Here is a 13895-nt window from a genome sequence, read left to right on the forward strand (position 1 = left end):
ATTTCAGCAGAGGAGGTCTCTCTAAAGCTTTTATTAAGCAAGTGAAGATTGTTTGTATGTGAATTAAAGGCGTCTTGTAGCTGTGCTTAGGGTAATTTACTCATTCTGAAACAACACTGACACTTTCCTTTGTTTAGGTTAAAATGCACCTTCTGGTTTGTTATTGCATCCATGTGGGTAGTTCATATTCTCAGATTACAATTCAGAAATTTCAATTTGATTATATATTGATTTCAAACATGGAATCTTTTGGTAAAGTTTACTGCACGATGTGGCATTTGCTTGGAAAATTATGACTTAATACTCCTTCACTTGTGGCATGGTCTCCCAATGGAAATTGTCATTTGCTCTGTCTATGGTCCTGAAGAGTGTAGCTAGAACTGGTAATTTTGCCTTCACCTCCTTACTTTATGTTTCTTCAACATAAGTCATAATAGCCTTAGAATAATATATATTAAACATAATTCAATCTTTCAAAGGCTTCATAACATGTTTGCTCTAAAAGGTGATTTTACAATGACTAACTTCTTGGACATCAAATTGAAGAAGAGAAAGAACAGTGAATGAGAGACGTCCTCAGTGATGGTTGTGGTTTTTCTTTTCTGAGGGTTGAAGAGTTGTGTTGAGGAACACTGGCTTATGTGTTTGTGTATAGTTTGATTAGTATGACGAGTTTTATTTCTAACAAAAATAACAGGGAACAGAGATGTGATTTTGTGGAGATATCTTGACTTGTGTGTGGATGTAATTTAATCCCCTAAACTCTGGGGACCCTGATGTGTCCCCTGGGCACTCATGAAAGTGTATTCATTTATTTATTATAGTGATGCAATTGTATGACTGCGTTTTTACTCACTTGTTGTAATTTACCAAAATGACTTTGTAATGACATTTCATGATTTAACTTCTAATAAGGTAAAGAAATTGAGGTCTAATATATAGCTTTGTCTCTGTTTTTTGATGATGTATTTCTGGTGGTTGATATAAAAGTACTAATAGCCACTGCCTCAAGTTCTGTCTTTTACATCACCTAATAAGTGCTGCAATGGACGACTGTTATGAAATTCTTACAAAACAGTTATTTGCATTCATTTTGGAAGGGATAAATGCAAAATATTTAATTATTTTCTATTTGGTTCAGTGGTTTTATTTAAGACTTCCACAGATTGTGATATAGTCAGAGTCCTGCAGTATTTCATCTTGTGGGGTGAAATTAAACTTGAGCAGTGACTACATTTAGTTTTGTTCATCTTGTAGCTGTAATACTGGACAGAAGCTGAGGATAACTTTGATTCTAATGTTAGAATAATAATAATAATTAAAAAAAAAAGTGATCTGATATCATGTCTGGAAATATTCTCTCTGTTATATTATATTTCTCTGTCCATGGTGCTGATACTTATTATAAAATTTTAAACTTATCGATGTTGTGATTTAGTAACAGAGACCAGAGAAACACAGTAAGAGTAAGTAAGAAATTAGTAAATAAAAACAAATGCAATTCAGCAATAACATTAAAACTCGCCCATTTCTTTTTTATTTTTTATTTTTTATTTTTTTTATTTTACCATTAATAAAACCCTAGATTCGAATTCTTCTCTTTTTTGTATTTTAGCCCCTGAATCACTGAAACACTTTGCACTTGGCAGAACATGACCGCAGACTTGTCGTTCTTCAAACACACTCTTGGTGTCAGTATTTACCAGTGAACGGTGATGCGTGTTCATTCCCCTCCCTTCTTTAGCAGTCGTGGTAAAGAATTCGCACATTTTTAGAATACGGTGCGTTTTCACTGTATGGTTTTTCAGAATTACATGAGCTGCATACATTTTGCTGAAGATTATTCCCAAATAATGGAGACAAACAAACGCAGTTCTCTGAGATATTTGGCATTCCTTTTCTTCACTCTACATCTTTCTCATGGAGACATCAGTTATTCTATTCCAGAGGAAATGAAACGTGGATCCGTGATCGGAAATATCGCGAAGGATATTGGACTGGATTTGGGCAGGTTGTCCGCTCGCAGGGCGCGCGTGGACTCCGAGGACAACGGAGTCCAGTACTGCAGCGTGAACCTGAACACGGGAGAGCTGGTTGTTCAGGAGAGGATTGACAGAGAGGGCCTTTGTGCGAAGAAGACTTCATGTATTCTGAAACAGGAGCTCGTGCTGGAAAACCCTTTGGAGCTTCATCGCTTTAATATCCGCGTACAGGACATAAACGACAACGCACCACAATTTAAAGCCGATCCAATCAAATTAGAAATTCAAGAATCAGCTGTTAAAGGCACGAAGTTTGTTGTCGGTGAAGCACATGACGGAGATATAGGAGAAAATGCAGTTCAGGGTTACACCCTTCAGCAAAATGACAATTTTCAACTAATAGTTAAACCAAACTCTGCTGGACGAAAATACTGTGAGTTAGTTTTAGACAAGGAGTTAGATAGAGAAGAAAATAACGAGATCACACTTGTGTTGACTGCGTTTGATGGCGGCTCTCCTCAGAGATCAGGCACAGTAGTCATCCATGTCACTGTTCTTGACGCTAATGATAATGCGCCAGTGTTTAGTCAGACTGTGTATAAAGCGAGTCTTCCAGAAAACTCTCCTCCAGATACACTGGTTATTACAGTCACTGCTACTGATGCAGACGAGGGAGTGAACGGTGATATTGTTTATGAATTTGACCGTTTGACGGATGAAACTAACAATGAATTTTCTATTCATCTAAAAACAGGACAAGTGGTCGTATCAGGTGAAATTGATCATGAAAAAATACCTCATTATGAAATTCAAATCAGTGCTAAAGATGGATTAGGACTCGTCTCTTATTCTACATTAACAATTGAAATTTCTGATGTAAAACGACAATGCTCCTGTCATTAGCTTAAAATCACTGTCCAATCAGATCCCTGAGAATGTGTCTCCTGGTACAGAGGTGGGCATCATTAATGTACAGGACAGAGACTCAGAGAACAACAGACAGGTCCGCTGCTCCCTTCAGACTGGGGTCCCTTTCAAGTTAGTACCTTCCATTAAAAACTATTATTCTCTAGTGACCACAGAACAGCTGGACCGTGAGCTAGTGTCTGATTACAACATTACAATCAGTGCCACTGACGAGGGCTCTCCCCCTCTGTCCTCCTCTAAAACTGTCCACTTAACTGTAGCTGACATCAATGACAACCCTCCTGTGTTTGAGGAGCAGTCCTACAGCGCACATGTGACTGAAAACAACAAACCTGGCTCCACTTTATGTTCTGTTGCCGCTCGAGACCCAGACTGGAGACAAAACGGGACAGTGGTTTATTCTCTGTTACCTGGTGAGGTGAATGGGGCCCCAGTGTCCTCCTATGTCTCTGTTAATGGAGACACAGGGGTGATCCATGCTGTGAGGGCTTTTGATTATGAACACTTCAGGAGTTTTAAAGTCCATGTGATGGCCAGAGACAATGGCTCTCCTCCACTCAGCAGCAACGTGACAGTCACTGTGTTTATATCTGATGTGAACGACAACTCTCCTCAAATACTGTACCCCACCCCGGAGGGGAACTCCTTCATGACTGAACTGGTCCCTAAAGCTGCACATGCAGGCTCTCTGGTGTCCAAAGTGATAGCAGTGGACGCAGACTCTGGACAGAACGCCTGGCTGTCCTATCACATCGTCAAATCCACTGATCCTGGACTTTTTACTATTGGTCTCCACAGTGGAGAGATCAGGAGCCAGCGGGACATCTCTGAGTCTGACAGCATGAAACAGAACCTTATTGTGGCAGTGAAGGATAACGGACAGCCTCCTCTCTCTGCCACCTGCTCCATGTATTTACTGATCTCTGATAACTTGGCTGAAGTGCCTGAACTCAAGGACATTTCTTATGATGAGAGAGACTCCAAGCTGACATCCTATCTGATCATTGCACTGGTGTCAGTGTCCACATTTTTCCTCACCTTCATTATTATTGTCCTGGGTGTGAGGTTCTGTCGCAGGAGGAAGCCCAGACTGTTGTTTGATGGAGCAGTTGCAATCCCCAGTGGTTATCTGCCTCCTAATTATGCAGATGTTGACGGCACAGGAACTTTACGCAGCACTTACAACTATGATGGATACATGACAACTGGATCCAGGACAAGTGACTTTAAGTTTGTCTCGTCCTACAATGACAACACACTGCCTGCAGATCAGACACTGAGGAAAAGCCCCACTGACTTCTCTGATGTCTTTGGAGATTGTGATGTCTCTCCTGAGGTAGGCACACTGTCAAACTGAACCTTTGAACTTACTACTATTGAATATATTCCTGTTATTGTATTATTCATGTAGTTATGTTATAGATTCATATTTAATTACTTTAACATATTTATTTCATCACTGTGTTGCACTAACATTGTTATTGTGACAGAAATAATACATACAAAAAAGTTTTGTTTTGTGTTCCCAAAATCTTATCACGATGGAGCTTTACTTTTTCATTCCACTATTGTTGATTGACACATAGCTCTAAATATGTCTTTCTTCTGACAACATAATCATTTCAGACTAGTGTATCTATAGATATTTATGTTGTTCTTTCTTTACTTGTTAAATCTACAGCACAATATCACTTGTTCAAGTCCCACTGAATTTGGGTTTTTAAAGGAACTGACTAGTTGTATTTTACCTGATATTACTTTTTCTTCTTACACCAAATGAGTCAAGTGCTCAGGTCATGAATTCAGTCTGTTTGTGTCTTTGTCTTGTGTGTGTGTTTATATTTAGTTTTGTTTGTCCAAGAATTATTGGCGTTGTGACTCTACATTTAATAAGTTTAAAAATACCTTTTCATTGACAATGATTCTTAAAGTTATTTTGAGGTCATTCTGTTGCATATACACATTTTAAATACATTTTGAATAGAATTTTGGTGAGATGTCATCCCAAACTCTGGCCCTGTCTTTGATGCTGAAATGTTTTTTATAGAGTGTCATTTTGTTTAGTCTTTTCTCTTTGTGCAATGGCAAAGACAAAGGGTTTGAATTATCTTTAAATTATCTATAAAAAAATATTCAGTCATACAAAAGCTTTGACAGATGTACATTTCCTTCTAGTGTTACAAAATACACATGTAATAAACAGTCCCAAACAGATGGAGGCAGAGATGTTGCTGTGTTGTCAGTCTATATTTAAAGGTTCACTGTGTAACTTTTTTCTTATGGAGGGTCCGTTAAATGCTTTTCTCCATGGAGATGTTACTGCTCTGTCTGAAATCTTTCACAGTATGGTATTAAATGTTTCTGTTTTCATGGAAACCAAACCAGATGAAGTTAAAGGTCAGACCTGGAAGAGCCAACCCCACTCACAGTCAGAATGCCTGTTTTTAAGGTATTTTTGAGCTATAAAACCACCTGTATTTTTTTCAATTTAAGGTTGATCTGTTTAATGTCATATTGTGGAACATTCCAAGCAGAGCCCTGGCATGTCCATAGAAAAAAGCAGGTGATCCAACCAAAAAGTTACACAGTTCACCTTTAAGAACATGTTGTCTTGTTATTGGTAGTGTAAGGTCCAAACATTTGTGAAGCCATAGTTGACGCTTTGCACACCTTGTTCCACCTTTTAAAATGCATCAAAAATGAAAGAATCCACGAACAGCGATCCAAGTGCAATTTAAAAACTCTTTACTGCTGATTCACATTATAGGACATACAGATACAAACAAAAAGAGGAACTTTAACGTGTAGGTGACAGGAGGTCAAAAAACTGTTTGGCTCCACTCCACCCTCTCCCGGTGCACCTGCCCACATCTTAAATAGGGAGCCGTAGACCACAAAATAATACAAAAATTAAACATTACTTAAGTAAACTTATGATTAACATTAGCAATAATTAATTAAAGAAAAAATATAAATAGATCAAATTACTTTGTAACAAATAATCAACAAATAATCAAGTTAACCATAAAGAACCACCAAAATACCAAAAATCATGCATTTTAAGTAAACATTAAATCAAACAAAATAAGAATAATTATCTCAATAATGAAAATACTCCAAACTGGGTTTAGGCTCCTACAGGTAGTAAGGACTGGTTTTCTTGTGTTTGCCTTTTTTTCACTTGACCTGCGACTGTGCAGCTTTCACAAAAAAAAAAAAAAAAAAAAAAAAAAATTCAAAGGCTGTGGCTTTACTGTCTTTGAGTGACTATGTATGGCAGATATTCCAAATACTTTAACTTGTTGTCCTGGATTGGATTTTTATTTACATATTTGATTTGATTATATTTTTTTGATGAAGTAAAATTAGAAATGTTTTATTCAAAAATGCATTTAAAGGTAATGTCTCAAACTTAACCATGATGGTCCATGGATTCCTCAAGGATAAAAGTCACTGTTGTGTCTTTTTTCAATCTTTCAGTGCTGTGTAAATACATCCACGTGTTACTGCACTGTCATTATGGCCCAATCACATTCTGGGTCTCTTTTGCTTCGTGTATGAATTGGCAACAATTAAGTTCATTTTAAGGGTCTTTTTAGTTTATCAGTCTGCTGTATTACTGAACTTTAATGACTTGCTCATTGTAATGATTCAAGTATATTATTTATGTGTCTTTTTTAATTTAAGCTTTGTAATATAACTTCAGGATAACATACATAAAGTAATACACATGGTAATATGAAAGAATGAAAAAAAAAAGCAAATTAGTTAATACACAGATTAAAGGATAAGATACATTTATATACATTTTTATACACGCTCCCCTCGCTCAAAAAAAAAAAAAAAAAAAAAGGATGAAAAAAAAAAAAAAGATGTTCTTGCTGTTCCTGTGATCTAACTCATGGTGTCAGTATGCACCAGTGTACGTGTACGAGCCCCAATTCTCCTCCCTTCTTTGTCAACATTATGCGCCTCATAGTTAGGCTTCCAGATTGCATTCAACTCAAAACACTTGCACAATAAGTGCATAAAGTTCTATATTTGAATTTTTTTTTTTTCTGGAAATAATGCAAAGAATAACAATGGCGGATTCAGCGAAAAAATGGATGATGGGCCTCGCTTTATTGTTATTTTTTTCAAATGTGATACGTGGAGACGTGAGCTACTCTGTTCTCGAGGAGATGAAACGCGGATCTGTCATCGGAAATATCGCTAAGGACCTCGGCATTTATGTTTCTACGCGCAGAGCTCGCATTAATTCTGAGGACAACGGAGTCCAGTACTGCAGCGTGAACCTGAACACGGGAGAGCTGGTTGTTCAGGAGAGGATTGACAGAGAGGGCCTTTGTGCGAAGAAGACTTCATGTATTCTGAAACAGGAGCTCGTGCTGGAAAACCCTTTAGAATTACATCCTTTCACATTACGCGTCCAAGACATTAATGATAACGCGCCTAAGTTTAAGGAAGAGACACTTAAATTTGAAATTCGAGAATCAGCACTGAAGGGAGCGCGATATGCAGTTGGTGAAGCACACGACGATGACATAGGAGAAAACGCAGTACAGGGCTACAGCCTCCAGCAGAACGAGCATTTTAAACTAAATGTTAAAACTAATTCCGGGGGACGTAAATTCTGTGAGTTAGTTTTAGACAAAGAGTTAGACAGAGAGGAAAATAACGAGATCACGCTTGTGTTGACTGCGTTTGATGGCGGCTCTCCTCAGAGATCAGGCACAGTAGTCATCCATGTCACTGTTCTTGACGCTAATGATAATGCGCCAGTGTTTAGTCAGACTGTGTATAAAGCGAGTCTTCCAGAAAACTCTCCTCCAGATACACTGGTTATTACAGTCACTGCTACTGATGCGGACGAGGGAATACATAGTGAGATTACGTACGAGTTTGACCATGTTTCAAGTAAGGATGTGTTTTCAATACACCCTAAAGCAGGAGAGGTCAGAGTTACAGGAAAAATTGATTATGAAAAAATGGCATCATATGAAATGCAAATAAGTGCAAAAGATGGTTTAGGCCTGGCGTCCTATGCTACTTTAATGATAGAAATTACTGATGTGAACGATAATGCTCCAGTTATTTACCTACAATCACTGTCCAATCAGATCCCTGAGAATGTGTCTCCTGGTACAGAGGTGGGCATCATTAATGTACAGGACAGAGACTCAGAGAACAACAGACAGGTCCGCTGCTCCCTTCAGACTGGGGTCCCTTTCAAGTTAGTACCTTCCATTAAAAACTATTATTCTCTAGTGACCACAGAACAGCTGGACCGTGAGCTAGTGTCTGATTACAACATTACAATCAGTGCCACTGACGAGGGCTCTCCCCCTCTGTCCTCCTCTAAAACTGTCCACTTAACTGTAGCTGACATCAATGACAACCCTCCTGTGTTTGAGGAGCAGTCCTACAGCGCACATGTGACTGAAAACAACAAACCTGGCTCCACTTTATGTTCTGTTGCCGCTCGAGACCCAGACTGGAGACAAAACGGGACAGTGGTTTATTCTCTGTTACCTGGTGAGGTGAATGGGGCCCCAGTGTCCTCCTATGTCTCTGTTAATGGAGACACAGGGGTGATCCATGCTGTGAGGGCTTTTGATTATGAACACTTCAGGAGTTTTAAAGTCCATGTGATGGCCAGAGACAATGGCTCTCCTCCACTCAGCAGCAACGTGACAGTCACTGTGTTTATATCTGATGTGAACGACAACTCTCCTCAAATACTGTACCCCACCCCGGAGGGGAACTCCTTCATGACTGAACTGGTCCCTAAAGCTGCACATGCAGGCTCTCTGGTGTCCAAAGTGATAGCAGTGGACGCAGACTCTGGACAGAACGCCTGGCTGTCCTATCACATCGTCAAATCCACTGATCCTGGACTTTTTACTATTGGTCTCCACAGTGGAGAGATCAGGAGCCAGCGGGACATCTCTGAGTCTGACAGCATGAAACAGAACCTTATTGTGGCAGTGAAGGATAACGGACAGCCTCCTCTCTCTGCCACCTGCTCCATGTATTTACTGATCTCTGATAACTTGGCTGAAGTGCCTGAACTCAAGGACATTTCTTATGATGAGAGAGACTCAAAGCTGACATCCTATCTGATCATTGCACTGGTGTCAGTGTCCACATTTTTCCTCACCTTCATTATTATTGTCCTGGGTGTGAGGTTCTGTCGCAGGAGGAAGCCCAGACTGTTGTTTGATGGAGCAGTTGCAATCCCCAGTGGTTATCTGCCTCCTAATTATGCAGATGTTGACGGCACAGGAACTTTACGCAGCACTTACAACTATGATGGATACATGACAACTGGATCCAGGACAAGTGACTTTAAGTTTGTCTCGTCCTACAATGACAACACACTGCCTGCAGATCAGACACTGAGGAAAAGCCCCACTGACTTCTCTGATGTTTTTGGAGATTGTGATGTCTCTCCTGAGGTAGGCAAAAGTGGCAAAGAGCCAATATTTTTCTCTGATTATTACTTTTCCACAATGTCACATTTTATACATGTCTAAACAAAATCAGTAACATATTGATGTTTTGAATTCATAATTTTTCTGTCCAGACAGGCTTCTGAGGGTTGGCGAGGTTTTGGAATTGAAATTACTTTTTATATCAAGAAGATATATTTATGTTTTCATTTGTTTATTTCTCATCTTCGTCATGAGACTGTTCTGGTATCCACATTGTGGTTAGGTATTTCACCTGAGGAGGCATCTCTGAGGCTTTTATTAAGCAAGTGAAGATAGTTTGGATGTGAATTAAAGGTGTCTTTTAGCCTTAAAATAATGTATATTAGTCATAACTCAATCTTTCAAAGGCTTCATAACATGTATGTTCTAAAAAGTGTTTTTTTTTACAATGACTTCACTTCTCAGACTAAGTTGATTGTGTCGCATTCATCAAATTGAAGAAGATAAAAAAACACTGAATGAGAGACGTCCTCATTGATGGCTGTGTTTTTTCTTTCTGAGGGTAGAAGAGTTGTGTAGAGGAACGCTGGCTTATGTGTTTGTGTATAGTTTGATTACTTTGGAGAGTTTTATTTCTAACAAAAATAACAGGGAACAAAGGGATTTTGTGGCGATATCTTCACTTAAATGTGGATAGAATCTCCTAAACTTTGGGGATCCCGATGTGTTCCCTGGGCACTCATGAAAATGTATTCATTTATTTATTGTAGTGATGCAGTTGTATGATTGCGTTTTTCATCACAAGCTGTAATTTCCCAAAATGACTTTTAATGACATTTCATGATTTAACTTGTAATAAGGTGAAGAAATGAGGTCTAATATATAGCTTTGTCTCTATTTTTTGATTGATGTATTTCTAGTGGTTGATATAAAAGTACTAATAGCCACTGCCTTAAGTTCAGTCTTTTACATCACCTAATAAGTGCTGCAGTGGACGACTGTTATGAAAATCTTACAAAACACGTATTTGCATTCATTTTGGAAGGGATAAATGCAAAATATTTAATTATTTGCTTTTTAGTTCAATGGTTTTATATAAGACTTCCACAGATTGTGATATAGTCAGAGTCCTGCAGTATTTCCACCCGTGGGGTGAAATTAAACTTGAGCACTGGCTGCATTTAGTTTTGTTCATCTTGTAGCTGTAACACTGGACAGAAGCTGAAGATAACTTTGATTCTAATGTTAGAATAAAAAAAAATAAGTGATCTGATATCATGTCTGAAAATATTATATCTATTCATTATATTTAATTTCTCTGTCCATGGTGCTGATATTTATTCTGAAATGTAAAACTTATTTAAATTCACAAAGATGACCCCATTGTCTTTTTTTTTTTTTTTTTTTTTTATTGTTAAAACAGCTAACAACTCAGAGGCTACTTGATTCTTCATTTATAAAATTTATAAGTTGGTGTTTATCTTGTACAACATTTCCAAATTTGTTCATTAATACCTTGTTTTTTTTCTTATGTTTGCGAGCTTAACAACAATGACCGGAGAAACACACTAATAACAATAATAATAAATATGCAATTTTGCAATTACGTAGAAGAAATGTCAATTGTTTTATCTACTTTTATTAAAATGCTATATTAACCTTCTTTCATTGTTGTACTTTGATAATGAATCACAAAGTGTTTGTATTGTTTTAAAAGGCAGAACATGACCAGCAGACTTGTCGTTCCTCAAACACACTCTTGGTGTCAGTATTTACCAGTGAACGGTGCAGCGTGTTCATTCTCCTCCCTTCTTTATCACGTTGTGTATAAAGAATCAGCATATTTTTACAAAACGGTGAGCTTTCAATGCACCGTTTTTAGGTTTAAATTAACGCGCACTAAAGATTATAAACCCAATTAACAAGGGATAAATAATGGGCAGCAAAAGGTGCAGTTTTTTGGGGTATCTGGAGTTAATTTTTTTCACATTTCATCTTTGCCGTGGAGACATCAGTTATTCTGTTCCAGAGGAAATGAAACGTGGATCCGTGATCGGAAATATCGCGAAGGATATTGGACTGGATTTGGGCAGGTTGTCCGCTCGCAGGGCGCGCGTGGACTCCGAGGACAACGGAGTCCAGTACTGCAGCGTGAACCTGAACACGGGAGAGCTGGTTGTTCAGGAGAGGATTGACAGAGAGGGCCTTTGTGCGAAGAAGACTTCATGTATTCTGAAACAGGAGCTCGTGCTGGAAAACCCTTTGGAGCTGCATCGCTTTAATATCCGCGTACAGGACATAAACGACAACGCACCACAATTTAAAGAGGACACGCTTAAATTTGAGATCAGTGAATCGGCTGTTAAGGGAGCACGATATCCATTAGATGAAGCTTACGATGGAGACATTGGGGAAAATAGTGTTCAGGGTTACACCCTGCAAGACAACAAACACTTTGCGCTGGACGTTAAAACAAAGAGCAATGGCCGAAAGTATAGTGAATTAGTTTTGGACAAGGAGTTAGATAGAGAGGAAAATAACGAGATCACACTTGTGTTGACTGCGTTTGATGGCGGCTCTCCTCAGAGATCAGGCACAGTAGTCATCCATGTCACTGTTCTTGACGCTAATGATAATGCGCCAGTGTTTAGTCAGACTGTGTATAAAGCGAGTCTTCCAGAAAACTCTCCTCCAGATACACTGGTTATTACAGTCACTGCTACTGATGCGGACGAGGGAATAAATGGTGAAATAATATATGGCTTTGACCACCCTTCGGATGACGACAAAATATTTACGTTAAATCCGTCTACTGGGGAGGTTAGAGTTGCTCAGTCTTTGGATTATGAAAAAGAATCATCATATGAAATTCAAATTAGTGCAAAAGATGGACTTGGACTGGCTTCTTATGCAACTTTATTTGTTGAAATTTCAGACGTAAATGACAATGCTCCTGTTATATTTCTAAAGTCACTGTCCAATCAGATCCCTGAGAATGTGTCTCCTGGTACAGAGGTGGGCATCATTAATGTACAGGACAGAGACTCAGAGAACAACAGACAGGTCCGCTGCTCCCTTCAGACTGGGGTCCCTTTCAAGTTAGTACCTTCCATTAAAAACTATTATTCTCTAGTGACCACAGAACAGCTGGACCGTGAGCTAGTGTCTGATTACAACATTACAATCAGTGCCACTGACGAGGGCTCTCCCCCTCTGTCCTCCTCTAAAACTGTCCACTTAACTGTAGCTGACATCAATGACAACCCTCCTGTGTTTGAGGAGCAGTCCTACAGCGCACATGTGACTGAAAACAACAAACCTGGCTCCACTTTATGTTCTGTTGCCGCTCGAGACCCAGACTGGAGACAAAACGGGACAGTGGTTTATTCTCTGTTACCTGGTGAGGTGAATGGGGCCCCAGTGTCCTCCTATGTCTCTGTTAATGGAGACACAGGGGTGATCCATGCTGTGAGGGCTTTTGATTATGAACACTTCAGGAGTTTTAAAGTCCATGTGATGGCCAGAGACAATGGCTCTCCTCCACTCAGCAGCAACGTGACAGTCACTGTGTTTATATCTGATGTGAACGACAACTCTCCTCAAATACTGTACCCCACCCCGGAGGGGAACTCCTTCATGACTGAACTGGTCCCTAAAGCTGCACATGCAGGCTCTCTGGTGTCCAAAGTGATAGCAGTGGACGCAGACTCTGGACAGAACGCCTGGCTGTCCTATCACATCGTCAAATCCACTGATCCTGGACTTTTTACTATTGGTCTCCACAGTGGAGAGATCAGGAGCCAGCGGGACATCTCTGAGTCTGACAGCATGAAACAGAACCTTATTGTGGCAGTGAAGGATAACGGACAGCCTCCTCTCTCTGCCACCTGCTCCATGTATTTACTGATCTCTGATAACTTGGCTGAAGTGCCTGAACTCAAGGACATTTCTTATGATGAGAGAGACTCAAAGCTGACATCCTATCTGATCATTGCACTGGTGTCAGTGTCCACATTTTTCCTCACCTTCATTATTATTGTCCTGGGTGTGAGGTTCTGTCGCAGGAGGAAGCCCAGACTGTTGTTTGATGGAGCAGTTGCAATCCCCAGTGGTTATCTGCCTCCTAATTATGCAGATGTTGACGGCACAGGAACTTTACGCAGCACTTACAACTATGATGGATACATGACAACTGGATCCAGGACAAGTGACTTTAAGTTTGTCTCGTCCTACAATGACAACACACTGCCTGCAGATCAGACACTGAGGAAAAGCCCCACTGACTTCTCTGATGTTTTTGGAGATTGTGATGTCTCTCCTGAGGTAGGCACACTGTCAAACTGAACCTTTGAACTTACTACTATTGAATATTTTCCTTTTATTGTATTATTCATGTAGTTATGTTATAGATTCATATTTAATTACTTTAACACATTTATTTCATCACTCTGTTGCACTAACATTGTTATTGTGACAGAAATAATACATACAAAAAAGTTTTGTTTTGTGTTCCCAAAATCTTATCACGATGGAGCTTTACTTTTTCATTCCA

The 13895-nt window shown here is 39.3% G+C and overlaps 3 protein-coding genes and 1 pseudogene across 3 annotated transcripts in view; all 4 read left to right on the forward strand.

Annotated features, from left to right (window-relative positions):
• Positions 1-1464, forward strand: part of LOC110153506 (protocadherin gamma-A8-like) — a 4033-nt gene extending 2569 nt beyond the window's left edge. Inside the window, 1 exon segment of the mRNA XM_055159053.1 lies at positions 1439-1464. Within this exon segment, the coding sequence (XP_055015028.1) occupies positions 1439-1464 (26 nt within the window).
• Positions 1465-1853: 389 nt separating this feature from the next.
• LOC129410578 (protocadherin beta-15-like) lies at positions 1854-4266 on the forward strand (annotated as a pseudogene).
• Positions 4267-6456: 2190 nt separating this feature from the next.
• On the forward strand, positions 6457-9507 carry LOC129410579 (protocadherin gamma-A11-like; the record flags this gene model as incomplete). The annotated part of the gene is made up of 3 exons (XM_055159054.1): positions 6457-6489; positions 7055-9367; positions 9496-9507. Coding segments are annotated over 3 exons (2358 nt in total), but the record flags the coding sequence as incomplete, so codon positions are not given.
• A 1771-nt stretch (positions 9508-11278) lies between these two features.
• Positions 11279-13895, forward strand: part of LOC129410580 (protocadherin Fat 3-like) — a 9374-nt gene continuing 6757 nt past the window's right edge. Inside the window, 1 exon segment of the mRNA XM_055159055.1 lies at positions 11279-13677. Coding sequence (XP_055015030.1) covers positions 11279-13677 — 2399 coding nt within the window.

The sequence above is a fragment of the Boleophthalmus pectinirostris genome, unplaced genomic scaffold, assembly GCF_026225935.1.
Source record: "Boleophthalmus pectinirostris isolate CB_2022bp ecotype Guang Dong unplaced genomic scaffold, ASM2622593v1 HiC_scaffold_23, whole genome shotgun sequence".
Taxonomy (NCBI): Eukaryota; Metazoa; Chordata; class Actinopteri; order Gobiiformes; family Gobiidae; genus Boleophthalmus; species Boleophthalmus pectinirostris.